This window comes from Rhopalosiphum maidis, chromosome 3 (assembly GCF_003676215.2).
Source record: "Rhopalosiphum maidis isolate BTI-1 chromosome 3, ASM367621v3, whole genome shotgun sequence".
NCBI lineage: Eukaryota > Metazoa > Arthropoda > Insecta > Hemiptera > Aphididae > Rhopalosiphum > Rhopalosiphum maidis.
Genome location: NC_040879.1, coordinates 3,131,095 through 3,148,940, shown reverse-complemented (window position 1 = coordinate 3,148,940; position 17,846 = coordinate 3,131,095). Strand labels below are relative to the sequence as shown.

The window sequence follows — 17,846 nt, the reverse complement described above, 5'->3', positions numbered from 1 at the left end:
CGATTTTATTACTACTCAAACTAGGTAGGGGGTGTAAGGGGGGCTCTAAAACATGGTCTCGCCCAGTACGTCAATACTTCTAGCGCCGACCCTATACGTGGTTTCAATAGAATAAATAAGGATTATTTAAAAAAAATAATAACAGTTGAATTAAAAAAAAATACTTTAATACAAAATGTCTATAATACACATGAATAATTAATAAAAGTATTTAATTTATTTTAAATAGTTACGAAAATTCATTATTATTAAACAATTCAAATTGATTGGATTGTTTCATAATTTATATTATACTTTCAAAAATGTAAGAGAAATAATTTAATTAAATGCAAGATCATTAAAAATATTAATACTCAATAATTAAACAATGCATTATTTTAAAATGGTTATGGAAAATATTGTATCATTAAAGTACATAATAGTCAACTGGTGTTCTACAATAAACATAGTAATACAATCAGTATATTAAATTACGTTACACTCTAAATGTAATATATTATATTATTAATATGCAATTAAGCTATGTCTGTTAACTTTAATTTATAAAAATAAAAAAATAACTTTTATACAATTTTAATGAATCACCATAATTTATTTTATAATGATTTTATAAAACTTACAAATTAACAAAAAAATTATATTATATTGTAGTATCAAAAATTACTTTGTGGTCAATGAAAAATATTTAATTAAAAATATATTCTATTGTTGATATATTATTTATAATAATTAATACCATTAAAAATTATTAAATATAATTGATACAGAAAAAAAAAATAATAATAAAATAAATATACCTTATATATATTATTAATACCTAGGTAAATTTAATTGGACATAAAAAAGTTCATACTGACTACTAATATAACCAAATAATTATCATATTTTAATGTTTCACTATTTAAATTCTTTGCACTTCGTTTCAATAATTTGGTTGAATACTCACATGGAGGAAATACACATAATACATTACCTTCGTGATCAATACTTTCTAATGATAACCCAATAGCCATTTTTTGTTTATGTAAGAATATTAAATTATGAAACGGTTGAATATTTATTGATGCATCATTGCTGGAAATCGAGTCATTAGTACAAGGTATTGCTAAAAACATAGCAAGCATATCAGCAGTTTTTTCAGGTCTAGAAATGACTTTTAATAGTGCCTCACGTAAACGCAAATGTCTATTTATGTGTAATATTGGTTCACTGTTATTTTTCATTACTGTTTTAAAAATATTAATATCACCAAAAATTAAATGACAAGAAGTTAGGTATTGAAAGTTGCACATTACAAATCTACCATCCCATACATCAGTACATTTAAGAACAAAATCCTCTAGTGTAAAAATAGAATCCAAAGGACATACAGATTGTATTGCTTCTTCATTAAAGTTTACATTAGTATTAAAAGAATAGTGAAATGGTGATTGAGGAGGACTATTATCAGAATCAGAATATTGTTCTTGTTTGATTGATGATTCATAAATATTCACATGATCATCTTCAGGATAACTTTTTATATCATCATCTGACCCACCAAAGGGATATTCATCTTGTTTTGTTAATTCTTGCGAATCTTCAGCAGAATCATCTTGACATGACTTAGAATTTGATGAAGAAGTTAGTGTAGGACTGTCCCACGCATATCTATTAGCGAAATCTGTTCTTAGTCTGCGTGTTGATCCTCTTAAAGGTACTCCCCTCATACCTTTGACAGCTGCAATTGCAGCATCAATGCTTTTAAATAGTATATGGGCACAAGTGTCACCGTAGTCATACTCAATTCTTTTAATAACACCAAATCTATCAAATTCTTGTTCTAGTTGAGCAAGTGATGTACGAGGACTCAAACCACCAACCCATATCCGTTGTGTTGGTATAGGTTTTCCATAGCCAATTTTACATTCATATTTTCCTATATATTTGCCAGATAATTCGACTTTGGCTTTATGGGCCATATCTAAATTTTGATAACGAACAAATGCATATGGAGTTCCTGTACCCACCAATGGTCGTTTAACATCAATATCTTCTACAACTCCATATTTACCAAATATACATTGCAGTTCTTCATCCTTAATAGTAATTTCTAAATTTCCAGCAAACAATGTACGTGTAGCTAATGGATCATCTTCTGGTTGAATATGATGTAAATAGTTTGGAAATTTATCTTTTTTGTCATGCGTTAAACAAGAACGAGGGGATGGTGTATACGATGGCAAACAATGTGTTGGTAGTCCATAGAACGGTTGAATTGACTCTAAATGATGAGGAATATGTGCCGGATGATGTAATAATGGTTGTTGATGTAACATAAGTTCTGGGGGATGTAACAGTGGCAAACTTATTTCTCGATAGAATTTAGATGGTCGCATGGAAGGAAGAGCACCATATGGTAACATTTCATAAAACCTATCAGTTGAAAGTGATCCACGAATATCAGTAAAAGTTGGGTAGTCTCTTTCTGTAGAAAAATTTCTGTATTGAAAATGTCTAGCTTTTGATTCATAATAATCTCTAGAACTAGAACTTTCATAAACAGGTGTAACTAAACTTATACTATCAAATATATTTATCATGCGTTTACTGTGTTTGGCATCTCTAGCATCATTTGACCTTCTAAAACACACATATGCCAATCTTTTATTTTCTTCATATGATATTTTAACTGAAAATTCACCAAACTTGTGGTATTCTCGATACAAAATTTCTTTGACTTGTTGGTCACTTGCATTTGGATGTAAAGGATTTATACGCAAAACTTTATAAGTGTGACGCGAACGATCCAAATCCCTAGATCGGTGAAATTTGTCAAGTTTAGAATGACTAGATGATCTAGATGGCGTTCGACCTCTACCTCTACAATGCTCATATTCATATTTATACAATTTTCGCTCATCTGAACTACCATTATTCATATTAATACTGCTATGACGTTTCTTACGTGACATAGGAGGAGAATCACCAGAATGTTTGGATTTTGTATTATGAATTTTCACAATGATTTTTTCCGATTTAAAATCTTTAGACAATCCAAACATTTTGATTTTTGCACAATTAAATCATTTGAACACCTGGAAATATTCATCATTTAATTAAAATATACCAAAACACTTTAATTAAATTAGTAGTAAAACAAATATTATATTTTGAATTTAATTTCATCAATATTAAACAATCGAAATGCTAGGTATTCACGTAATAGTAGAACGCACTCACTTCTATAATATTAAAACAATCACAGCCCACAGGTACACAAAAGACGACCGTCACTGTAGGGAGAATTAACAATGCCGAACAAAATTCAAAACCGGTGATTACACAAAAACAGTTAAAAAAAATTTAATTTAATTTAATAACTAAATAATTTAAAAAATATATAGTATATTATAAATATAGCGGAATAAAACGCAGACGGGCGCGAAGAACGCACTACCACGCAACCGCAAGCCGTGACTCGCAACTCGTGACTGGAGACCGCGGGAAAACGTTCGTAATCTAAAACCCATGCTGGCGTGCTCGTGTGATTGTATAAACACAAAATGATGGTAGTTGCGGTTGTACCGAACGATCAGAACGTTGCTCATATCACGGTCGTAATATTAATATTTTTATATTGATAATATCGATAATATTGATAATATATGTGGATGCCAAATGCAACAGGCTACTGCAGATGTTTATGATCTACACTTGTCTTTAGAATATACATTAATATTAAACATAAGTACATAATTTAGTGAATACAAGGTGCTGAACTTACAGGATCACAGCTCAAATGAAGTGTAAAGTTGACCAAAGTTAAATTTAATGTGGTGTTATCGGTTCGATAGATTGTAGAACTGTGTCGGTTCGATGAATAATAGAAAAAAAGAGTAGTCAATACTCATAAATCATAAATGTATCTTTGTTTGTTATTCGAAGATATAATATGTCATAACATGAAGAATAATCTAATACATATAAAATTGCTATATTATACTATATTATTAGTGTAATTTTTTTATATTAAAAATTATAGTTTATAGAAATATGTGCATGGACAGGACATTGTATGACCAAAGTGGTACCTAACTAGTAACTTAATAAGATTGTGATGGAAGTATCCTCACCACTATCGATATCAAATAGTAATAATAATAATAATAATAATATAGAACTATAGTAAAAATTATATTTATTGTATTAATTTTTATATACTGTTATTACTTAAAATACAAGTTATAGCAAAAAATAATAATGGAATTTATTGAATTCAAAATTTGGCCCATAACGTATAGATACAATTTTTAATCATAAACCGTATTCACAGCAACATTATATACCGTAGATTCTATAAGTTTAATGTTTATTGACTTGTTGTCTTATAAATATTATGGTAAAAACTTATATCACAAGCATCAATGACTGTAGTTTTTATTTTCCTATAACTGTGTTTTAATTCAAAATTTAAGTTAAAATAATTCAAAATGTGAATTCAACTCAAATTCTTACAGTTCTAATGTAGAACATATTTTAGAAGTTTCAAAAATCCTGCCTAAGCCTCTATATTATAATTATTTCAATAATCTTCTCAATTCATGGATTTATTGTCACATTACATAATAACTAATAACATAATATTTTGTTGAATAACTTTTTTTATTCTTGTGTTAATTTTTATATTAATATAAGTAAATATATTCATAATTTTGCTTAATGCAATAGGTAGGTAATGACTTATGATTAAAAACAATCTACCCACCATAACAAAAGTATATGCAATTGCACTAGAAATTCAACTGTTATATAAAATATAATTATGTTAAAAATTATTAATGTTTTTCATAAAAATCACAAATTGTAAATAGAAATGTCATTGAGGGATGTTCAGTGTCTTATAACATATTTTGTCTGTTGGTATGTATTATGCAAAAACTTAAACGAGTAAAAAATACTGACTATAACAGTTTAAGTTAGTCTCCTCAGTACTAACTCATCACTAACTTTAACTAGTAATGTTTATTGTTCATGCTTACAATGTACACAAATTAAAATTGTATATAATATATACATATATAAGTTTAATTAAAATTAAATTATATTTGTACATGGTACAATATTTTTTTTTTTTTTTATTGACTTGTCTTCTTAACTCTTTTACATTTTTAGGAAGTACTATTGAGAATCATGTAATGCATTTTTATATGGAATTTGTTAAGTCAATAATTCTAAATTTTGATATCATGAATAAAATATTATAAGAACACAATATCAATCATTTTATAATATCTGACGATGATAATAACTATTAATTGACTGCTGAAATTTGAAAAGTATTAATAATAAAAGAGTTATTTTTACTGTTTATAGTTAATAATTTTTCCCATTGAGGTATGAATTTATGATTTGAAGATGAAGTTTATACCCACTTAAAGGCCAATCACCATACATTTTAAGGATCCTGAGACGTATGACTGTATGAATAGCTCATACAAATCATTTAAAATACCTATATGAAAATACTAGAATTTAAGATCGCAGCCAAACAGGCTTAGTATTTTTGTATTTTATTGATATGTATTTGAATTGGCGTTAAGTTTCATTTATGTAATAATTGCTATCATCTGACTAGGAGGTAGCTCAATTGTTTTCAATCATATTTATATTATAATTACTATGAATATTCTAATATTTTTATTTTTCAGGCAGTAGGTACAAGGTACTTCAAAGCAGTGCGGAATTACAAGAGTTTAAACGGGAATATACACAGACCTCATACTCAAAGCCCAAAGGGGGGACTTCTTAATACAATTTTGAACTGTTTAAAAAAAAGTTGTCATAAAGTAAACTATAATATATAGTGTAAACACTTTTTTATTACGTGTACTTTTTTTTGCGGAACAATAGTGTTCGGTAATATAATAGTGGTAAGTATCCCCGTCTGTCATTTGGAGACCGAGGTTTGATTCCCCGCTGACTAGCTATAATTTCTGTAGTTAAATCGGCACGGCAGAGTAAAACGGTGATCGCCGATCGGTTATTTGCTTTTCGATGGTTCTTATTTTCGTAATAGTCAATAGAAGTTAGAGAGACCGGCCTTGGGCTGTAGGCGGATGTAGTGGGGAGTCGATTGGTAGCGTCGTTGCGTACCATATTCCGTAATGTTAATTAGAAAAGTGGTTAACGAGACCAGTGGCGTATTTACGGGGGGGGGGGATAAGTCCCCCCCCATTGGTCTTTTTTTTACTACATAGGTTTAATAATATCGTAAATATATAACAGAAATATGGAATAAAATTATTGAAAACGCTACATTTTATTATAATATTGAAATTTTAAGAATTTGAAAATATTATGGTTGATGGCTGTAGTCAATACACGACTTACTGCTAAATATGTATATGATTGAAAACAATTCGTACTGTAAATCGTAAAATTTCGCCAATCGTCATTATTGTCAATAATGATCCGGCTATTATCATGCTTTTTATAATAATTAATAAGCGTTTGGTTGCTATGTCAAAACTTATTGCAAGGTGAGGTATATATGTATATATAAATAGACATTTTAAACAATTAGTTCTAATAATTAAATGGTATACAAATAATAAGCAAACTTAAACACTAAATACGAGTTATTACTTATTTTTATAATATTTATTATTGCATTAGTTCATTTTTAATCCAGCATAATAATTCACTATTCATTATAATCGAACACTCACGTTAGTGCCAGTGCCGAACTTCCACCTAGGCAAACTAGGCAGCTGCCTTCCCATGGTCCAGGCCCCTGACCAAGTACCAAAAAAAAGGGCCCTTTCTTAGTAGCTGTATTGAGACCCTGAGACCCTTAAGTTCGGAGCACTGGCTAGTCGCTAGTGCGTTATTTTTTAATGTTTTGATTTTTCGTCTTATACATATATATTTGTATATTTATCAATAAGCACTACTATTGTATTCGTATGGTTTACTCCATTTTATAAAAAAAAAAAACAATGAATAATAAATCTTCAAAACAAAAAATACAGTCTTTTATGTGTAGGTGCTTATTAATAATAAGTATATAAATTTTCAACATTTTTGTGAAACGGTAGTATTGGTAAGTGTACTTTCCCCACGGTAGAGGAAATTATATGTTTACCAACGTAAATCCCTCCCTTAGATAAAATCCTAAATACGCCACTAAACGAGACAGGTCAATTGTACTTGTATACAATCTATAACCGCATTACTTTAATTATTCAAAACAGAATTTGAGGATTATAGATCACTATACGAGGCCGAACATAAAACTTTTTTTCGGTGGGGGTTATGAAATATTAAAAAAAAACCAATGATATATAAATATAAATTTACCTTAGGTAAACCCTTAAATTGCCAGGTATAGGTGTAGGTATGAATCTATCTCAATCTATCGATAAAAAACTAAAACAAATAATCAATATAGATAGGGAACAATCATACCTGCATCATTTTTTTTCAAGTTTATTTAATACTTCTTAGGTACTTAGAATTATATTTACAATTCTATGAGGAACGCCATATTGTAGCCAATTAAACCATTGATATGGCTGCAGATAATAACTACATTATTTAAAACATTAAAGTTTTCAATTAACATTATATATACATATTTTTTTAATTTAACTATAAAAAAAATAAAAAAATCTAAAACCTTAGTACAAATTATGATATTAATATATTTTTTTACAGTAAAGTTTATTTTATAATAAGTAAGTATATACCAGATTTTTTTTGTTTTTATAATCAGAAAAATAATTTTGTTATTAAAAAATAATCACATTAGTATCTTTATAAAAGCATTAATAAATAGTAATATATAATATTATTATAAATATTTTTAAAAAAGTTATAATATGCGGATCTATCCGTCTCATCCCCTCCATTTTACCACTTCTGCACGTCTGCGCCCGAGACCCAAACATTTATAATCCGTTGTTTTTACTGTTAACGGACAAGTAGGTAACTTATCATGATGATTTGTTGAGCATGCGATGAATTTATGCTAAGCTTTTAATTATAGTAATTAGATTAACATATGAAAAAATCTTATGTTAAATAATATGGGTCTTAAAATTAAACGTTTTATAAATCGTGACGATATTGAAATAGGATTATTTGATCGTCTTAACATGTTTATTTTCAATCCTAAGAACTACTTTTTTCATTTATTTATCTAAAAAGCATACAATAGTTTTTGAATAAACAATAATATATACAACGCGACCTCCTTCCCTTTATAGATTTGTATTTTATGTGAAATTATATCATATGAAAAGTATGATTTATCTCATTATCTGTTCATCATATTAAATATCTCTGCACTTTCTAGAAGAAAGAATGAATACCTCACTGATATCTGTAGTAGAATATATTTATGTTCACAGCCTCACAGGTACTCTGTCCAACGAGTAAATGCACCAATTCTGCACGCATAACAAGGTTGTAATTGAAAAAAAATTTCTGGGAGAGTGGGTGGTCCGGACCCCTGGACCCTCCCTCCAATTACAACCTTATCTGCGCCTCTCCATGTGACTTATCCCCCTCCTCATAGTCAAACCGGTCGATGATAGGCGTCGAAGGAGATGTGTAGAAGAACCGATTTTTGTCGAGACTCTGGATAGATTATAAGAGTAATTAGTGATCACAATATTTTTATATTCATAGATATTTATTAAATAATAAAACAAAACTCAAGTGTAAATTATATCCTCGTTAACCTGACATAACATAATGTAACATACTTGTTTACGCTAGTTGGAGCCGTTCATATTCAGTACTAACTCAATGGCGCATCCATTAGTGGTGGGGTTCACATAAATAAATTCATATAATTTGAATTAATTTATAGGTATGTAGATATTAAGTATGTTATCTTTATTTGAGCTAATAAGACACTGCATGTGCGCATCACGCACCATTGTACATTTGTACAATTGTACCTATACGCTAAAGTAGCCTACTAAGTCAAGCATAGGCGAAACTAGAGCTATTTTTATGTGTAGGCTAAATTGATATTAGTGACCCGTGAAGGCTTTGCCTTTACACCACTAGTATTAAAACTAATATAAAAAATTGGGGGGCTACAGACAAAACTGGATGGTCTAAGTCCACCCAGGCTCCTCCCCCAGTTGCACCTATGAGTCTAAGAGGAAAGAAATGCTCTATATTTGCATTTTACTCTGGGCGTCCATTGGTGTATATAAACTATAAATTATAAATTAATTATAAAAGAAGTTCGAAAAAATTTCGTGGGAGATGGATTAGAAGGTCAAGTTCACACTGCACTACGCCTTTACACCACTAATACCACCATTCTACAATAAAAGTGTTTCTCAACCTTTTTGTTGTGATGATTCATAAATTTACTTATTTATTTATAAACATTTTTACGGAACAAGCCCTTTAACAAAGAAGATATAATAATAATCTAGATTCTAGTCAACCAAAAACATAAGGAAAAATAATAATATATGTATATAGGTAGTGGATACAATATAAGTTTTGGGTTAAATTAAATGGTAAAATACACAAATTGTGAAAAATATAATAATAATGGTTTCAACTTGAAAATAAAGACAAAGCTTTCATTCTTATACCATTACGAGACATTCAGATCATTAAAAAGAATTGGTACAATTTTTTTTTTTATTAAAAGGCACAAAAAATAAACGAGCTTCTGATTGAATAGTTATGAGTCACAATACCAATCTTACTTAAAAATTCAGGACAATCAATATTGTTATTTAGGAGATCATATTTATAGATTCAATAATATGTCAGATATGTTACGTCTAACCCCGAATACAAATAGTATTACTTACCCTACTAATGACTACTTTAAAAAACCCTAAAACTACCCTAAAATATCCTACTAATAAAAATTTAGTGTTTACTGCAAACATTAAACAATATCATATAAAAATTAAATTAAATATGTTAAAATATACTAATATTAAGGAATATATTTATTATTTAACTTTAATATACCTATTGAATTACTGAATACTTAATTCTGTTACCTAAATAAACAGATTAGTTTTAAAACTAAATACATTTCTTATATTCCTTTTCGAACGTATACTTTTCGATACTTATTGTGTTGTGAGTCTGATGATAATGTTTCTTCAGTTTCTTGAGTCTGTACCCTCTAAACCGTTTTTTCTTTTTTCGAAATTGCCAAACTAGGTAGGTATGTTAGCTATATTAATAATATTAATTTGTTCCATTATTGGTAATTCAATGGAGTTCACGCTAAACTAATATAGTTTAATAATAGATACTTAAGTATTACTTTTTTTATTGCAATTTTGTTGAAATTAATTTACATCCTATCATGAAATCAATTGTTGAACTAGGATATGAAATGGCTCATTGCTATTTACTAATTTTTCTTTTCGGTCATATAGAAATTTAACATAATGTTAACCTTAAAGAAATACATTTTTCTTTATAGTATCAGTAAATGTAAAATAATAACTGAAATATCAAATCTATAAAATTTATTTTATAGATATTATATTATACAAAATACATTAATATTAACTTAATGGTAGAACTATACTGATTAATTAACATTATTTTTACTAAGAATTATATTTTTTATTTACTCTTTGTAAATGAGAGTTAAAAAATAAAATTTGTGATCCTTATGGCCTTAAGTTAGGTTCAAATGTATTTATTTTAAAATTATTATGACAATGACAAAGTGAAATAAAAACTGTGGATTAGCTCAAACTTTGTTAGATTGTTATTATGATTCCAAAACCACTAAGAGTATAGTAAAAAATATTTCTAATATCAACTTTAAATAAAAAAAAAATGTATAAATTAATTTTATAGTGATAGATAAGTACAAGAGAGTAATTCAAGTTTACTAAAAATTCATCAACTAGATTTAACTTATATTATTCCTTAAAATTTTTAAGAATTTTCTATTGTTTGTTTTTTAAACGAAAAATTCCTTGAGTCTTGATTGTTCGAGTATAACATTAAAGAAGTGAGTACAAATCAAAGTTAAGTATGTATAGTACTTTAATTGCTGGGTATTTCTGTTGAGCAATAGATGCTCTAAAACTTTTAACGTTAGGGTATTTTAGTATTTAGTTCATTTTATTCTCAAATTATTTTTTTTTTTTGTAGTTGATTAATAATCAGTATATACATAATTAATGGAACCAAATTAAAACAAGATTTTATTATTTAATTATAATATTCTAATAATAATATGAGCTTAATAAGTGTTTCTATCAATTAAGTAATTGACGTAATTCTATGATATGTCGAGAGTTTAGAAATGATATTAATTTTGTTTATATAGTATTAAAGTTTGTAAGAATTACTAAAAATCTGTACTAACTATATAACTAGTATAATTGATTACGAATTACAAATGTAGTTTATTGTTTGATTTTTGGGATAAAATTTACGTTTAATAGCTTTAGATAGAAGGATTTATTTATAAATATTAATGGTCAGTTAAAATCTGTCTAGGTATTGTCTAGCTCTTTGGAAGAAAATATGTATCTACATTTTTTATTTAAATTTTAAAATAGTTAGTATCATATTATTTGGATATTTTAAATACTAATTAACATTTAGCATTTGTATTTGTGATGGTTAGTAAAAATACTTTGTTTCAGATCCTAATGGTATGATCGATAGAACAAGTCAAAATTTAGGAATATAGCAGATTATGTATATTAAGACAAACTGAGGTTATAGATTTTAATTTCTTAAAGATTAATTTATAATTAGTTGTAAGAAACATCCTAATTATAGCAAATGTGTACAATTTTCTAGCAACCTTTTTCATTTAATCATTCAGTAATAATATTAATTTTTTTTCTATTTATACTTATGGGATTATGACAACTATTGTTTATATTAACAGTAATCTGAAGAAATATATTTATAAGAGATTGAAATCAAAAAATCATTTTTAGGTGATAATCACCCAGAAGTATTTAACAATATAGAAAGTATAATTGTATTATTATATATAATATATTATATTATTATATTATATTATATTACTATATTAATTATTTAGCAAGGCTAAATATAATATATGATAATTGGTTAATGGATTTGTATTGTAAAAAATTAAACAATAACTGTTCAAAAGATAATTTAAGTTTGGAAAAGTTTAAGTGCATATTGAATAAATACATTTGTAACAAAAAGTAAATACATAAAAGAATAATTTGAAAAGTTAAGTTGAATTTCAGGTTTATATGAACTACTATTAAAGACCACTTACCTTATAGCATTTTTAAAATATATGTGTTTTTTCTGTTAACCTAATAAATTTAATTGTACTTAACTCAGTCTAGATTTTTTATAATGCATTTTATTTTAAAATTAAAATATTATTAAAAAGCTAGGTAAAATAAAAGTAGAATGCTAATGTGTAAAAATGTTTAAGTTTGGATTTCATTTTTTTTTTTTTTTATGTTTCTTGTAAAGTTTTGAATACTGTTTATACAGTATTTTTATACAAACTACACAGCGTATTCAAAAACAAAACTAAAAACGTTCGAATTTTTTCCATGTATGAAATATGAAATAGGTACATATGGAAGATGGAAACTAGGTTGGGCATGATCTGTTTAATAACATACTCACTTCATTTTCCCGTTCCAATTATTTTTATCACACTACTAAAAAATAAATTGTTGTAAACCAATAACTGAATTCGGGTATAATGAAAGTTTTTTACTTTTTGTTTTCCTTGCAAGTCAATAAGTCATAAAATTAATCACATAAATAATTTTAAAAGTAAAAATTATTATAAAATAATTTTTATACTAAGAAAAAGATAATAGTTTAAGGTAAAAATATTATACAATTAGGAAAAATAATAAATTTCTTGGCAGTTTTTCTAATAAGTCTAAACACAACATTACAACATTAAGTTATAAAAAAACACGGATTTCTAATTAACAAGTATATTTAGCACAATATTTCATCATAATATACAGTAAAAGTCATGAAAATAATATGTAAAATATTTACAAAAAGTAAAATTTTAAAATAAGTTACAAAGCTCATAATATTTATGCAGAATGCTAACTAGAACACTATGAATAAAATATAAAATAATAGTCACTCGCGAGGTTTACTAGCCGTTTTAAGATGCGAAAAATAAAATACATCTAACAGGATCGTATGCAGTGATAGTCATATTCATGACTGTTTAACTACTATATAGTAGGTATTATTGGCGTATAGCTGCTACACGCCGAAAACGTCAACACTGAACTAGTGAGTAGTGACTTACTCATGCGACCCTGGTACTGTGGACCCCAAAATTGTCTTCTACTACAAGTAGTTCAGGTATTTTTTTTACTTCAGCGCTATAATATAAGTTATACACTTATATAGATATACTATAAGTTTTAGATTCTGAACGTATTTCTGTGATATTTGTGATTTCTGTGAATGTATTGATTTTATAATAATGTATGTTTTTATTATTATTATTTTTCTGTTTGTCATCACGTTTTAGAGTAGTAATAGACAATAGTGATTTGATTTTCAACTTCAGCCCCTCTTTGAAAATAAAAATGATTCTAGTTGGTACTTTGGAAGTCAAAAGTAAAAATTGTCCAGAAGTTTTCAAATGCGTCAGAAAAAACCCTAAAAAAGTAACGGAAAAACGGGAATTTTTACGGATAATCAGTTTTTGACAAAATCGATTTTTTTATTTTGCCGTAACCAGGCACATAAACAAAAAAAAAATTTCATTGGGTTACAAAACATAGCAATACAAATTATAATAAAACAATTTTTTCCTCATTACTCGAAATTATTCGAGGCGGGAGGGGGGGCACGTGCCTGGCTGAAACTCAAAAACGAACCATTGTATATACTTAAAATTTTCACCAAATGTTTATATTAGCGTTATCTATTTACGATTAAATTTTCAAAATATTTGCACTTTTTTTAAGTTATGTAAAATTTTTGATTTTTTTAAGTTTTTTTTTTTAAATGCCTATAAAAAAAATTTGGTTATCCAAAAAATCTTTAAAATTTAATACACGATTTATTATAAGTTATACTAATTATTGTAGAAAAAAAAACAAAAATCGTTTGTCACAATTTTTGTTTTTAACCATTTAAAGTTCAAATGTTTATTCGTATATCAAAATCATGAAAATTTGCAAGGAATTTTGAAGTTGATAATTCGTAAAATTTTTGTGATTTATACCTAAGGTTAAAAAACCCAATACAAGGGGTTATCCATAAGTTTTCCTTCAAGTAACTGTAAAAAAAAAAATTCTACTGTCAACGTAGAAAAAATTTTATGAGCGTATGAAATTTACGAATTTTTACGAAATCGCGTAAAATAACGTTATATTACAATTTAAGTATAAGTAATAATATAATATGTCCTACTAGGATAGTTTAAATATTTTTCAGGATAACTATTATTCTAGACCAGTGGTCTTCAACCATTTAGGCTCATGACTCACGCAAGCTTTGTAAAAAAGCTAAAATTACTTAATGCTTTGCACTAAAGTACTATTAAATCTGAATAAATAAAAATAACATTTTAGTAGGTATTTTCATTTAAAATTTTCTTAGTTAAATAATTAAAAAATTATTTTTTTACCTTACATAATTTTATAAATTTAATTTTTATTTAAAAAAGAAGACTTATCGTGACCCAATTTTAAAGCTTACGCGACCTAAAAATGGGTCGCGACCCACCGGTTGAATACCACTGTCCTAGACTTACAAATCATCTCCGTTCAGAATCGTTTTTCGTATACTTTGATACCTGTAATTGTATTCAAATTATACACATCTATTGATTCATTATATTGATCTACTCTCCATCGCCAGGTACTATACAGCAAAGCGATACCCACTTGCCCTCCCTTTTTTTACTTTTTGTTTTCCTTGCGAGTCATAAAATTAATCATATAAATAATTGTAAAAGTAAAACGTATTATAAAATAATTTGTATACTAAGAAACGATAAAGGTAAAAATATACAAATTGGAAAATATAATAAATTTCTTGGCATCGTTTTTCTAATAAATTATTACAATATTATTATTATGTTATAAAAAAACACGTATTTATTCAAATTATTATTATGTTATAAAAAAAAACACGTATTTATTCTAATTATTATTTTAAATGTATAACTATATATTAAATAGCACAATATTCCAAATAATCTGCAGTAAAAGTCGTGAAAATATGTAAAATAGAAAAAGCAAAATTTTAAAATAAGTTACAAACTAGTATATTTATGTAGAATAACTTGTTTATGAGCAATAATATATATTATTATAAATAAAGGATATGAATAATATGAATCAGTCAGTCGCGAAACGTACGTTTTGAAACATTCTTGTGAATACGCGTTTTAACCGTTTAAGATGCGAAACATTGAAATAGAAGTAACAAAGTATGCTATGATAGTCGTGTTCATGTGAGTGTTAAACTACGATTATTGCTGCTACGCGCCGACAACGTTAAAACTGAAGTAGTGAGTGGTGATAACACATTCGACCCTGGTACTGCGGACCCCAAAATTGTCTTCTACTACACTAATATCCGGTATTTTTTTTTATAACGCATATAAAGTGCATATAAGCACCGCTAACAGGTCTATGTACCTTACGGGAACTTAATACGGCCGTATCTAAGACTGCCGTTTTTTCCAAAATTTTCATCGCGTCCGGTGTGAAACGACCGCGGCGTCGTACCCTTCGAGGATCGGCGAATGCCGCGTAACCCCTTTTGAAACCCGGCGGAATGTAATCCGGAGTGTATTCTCAAACTGATCGATTTTACCCAACAACTTTTATTATCATTATTATTATTTATTTCATTATTGTTGTAAATGTTATTTAAAATAATCGTATAACAATAAATATTAATAATAATATTCTTAAATAAGTATATTTTATTGCAATTTTTTGATTGTACTCAATAGTCTCAAATAATAATAATTAATTAAATAGCTATTCCCGTTTAAATTTAAATTAAGAATTATAATTATAATTATAATTATATTATAATTTGTAATTCCGCAGAAGTTCATGATAGGTATGTTATTTTAGTATTTTAGTAAGTACTTAGTATATTATTATTTATTATGTTTGATATAGTCTTAAATGTTTTAATAAATCTAGTTAATAGTCATATTTTTAGTAGATATATTTAAAGACTGTTCCGATTTTATAGGATTAATATTAATTATTGAATAACAACAAAAATAAATTGATGATAAAACGTTATAATATGTTTAAATATTTAATATCTATATCTTATCACACTTTGAACTTAAAGTAACAAAATCTAGAAAATGAGAATAAAAAAAACTTTCAAGGCCCAGACCATAAATAATATCTTAAAAGTTGTTTGAATTAATTAGTATTTAAATACTCTTTGGAAGTAACATAATTTGGTATATTGCATATTTGTATATAATAATATATTACAGTATTTAATAATATATATGTATATAATATGGGGTATGTAATACTTGTACGCCGAAAATGTATTTTTTAAAACATATTTAGATACATGTCTATAGTTTTTAGGGAATTTAAATCCAGGCCTCAATTATTAGTTATAATTACAATTTATAAGTACTAATATTTTAATTATTGTTTTTCACTATCATATCCACTTGAATTTATACTTCTATAGTAAAAAAAAAATCGGGAAGCAACCACGTTTGCTTCGTCACTGAAAGAATGTACTTATTTATTACACACTAACTGTGGATTCTTGAACAAGTCTGACGTAAATAGATCAGTCAAAACAGTCCATCAATACATTTTCTCTAATATTCAAAATTAATACACAAGTATACAAAATTATTGTTTATAGGTGTTCATAAAAATTAAAAATAGTTTTTTTATTTACATTCCATAAGTTAGTAGGTGTTTTTAATATATTTAGCCGTTTAGGTAAGTTTTGTTAAGCAGATCTACTTGCTTAAATTAAATATTTTTTTCAATTAGGTACGTAAATGTTTATATTGTGGGGTAGTCGGACTTGTCGGTAGTCTCACATTGTCTTGTCACAATAACAGAATTTAGTTTAATAGAAAACGTAGATTTGAGGCAGCAGTTGTAACTACAGTAAGTATTATCAAGTCTTAAATTACAAATCCATTTAATGTTTTATTTGTTTTAAGTTAATAAAATTTTTAAGTAACATGTTTGTATATAAATCGTATGGTATATTGGTATAATATCAATGGTATTATTTAGACAATTTGTCCAATCGTTATTTCCGTCTCCCTGGTTTTAAACAACGAACTATGCTGTATACTAATGCGTACCTAGTGAATTAGATTACCCAGTAGATGGTGTCAGTACCTATAATGTTATATGTATACCTATCAAATCAATCTATCTATATAAAAACACCGCTGTATATTATTCATATGAATTTTTTATTATTTCTTAAACAATTTTTTTAAGTACATTAATATTAATATAATAATATGTGTTTACGTCGGTCGATATTGATGATAAATCATAATAATATATATTAATACCTACCACCTGTGATCAATTATGTTGCATGCCAAATAAATAGGTAGGACAGGTATGTCAGTCCGTGTACCCGCAGTCGTGCAAGAAAGGCACCGTGACTGCTGACCGTGATTATTAGGATTATACAATAATATTATGGCGTATTACCCGTGTCCCATAATACTATGACAATAATATTGTTTCGCAAGTGGGAAAACTGCATCACTGTAGGTACGCTGCAGATTTTTCTATCCACCCGGCAACGTTAACAACAATAATATTGCATAATATTTCACATTATTTTGATAACAGAATTGCATTGACTGTTGA

General features: G+C 27.1%; 1 protein-coding gene across 1 annotated transcript; it reads right to left on the bottom strand.

The window, feature by feature from the left end:
• Positions 1-827: 827 nt before the first annotated feature.
• LOC113560031 (RNA-binding protein spenito-like) lies at positions 828-3,344 on the bottom strand. The gene is made up of 2 exons (XM_026965813.1): positions 3,223-3,344; positions 828-3,077 (listed from the first exon to the last, which is right to left on the bottom strand). Exon 2 carries the CDS (start codon positions 3,042-3,044, stop codon positions 828-830), a length of 2,217 nt encoding a protein of 738 aa, XP_026821614.1. The 5' UTR covers positions 3,045-3,077; positions 3,223-3,344.
• Between the last annotated feature and the right edge of the window lie 14,502 nt (positions 3,345-17,846).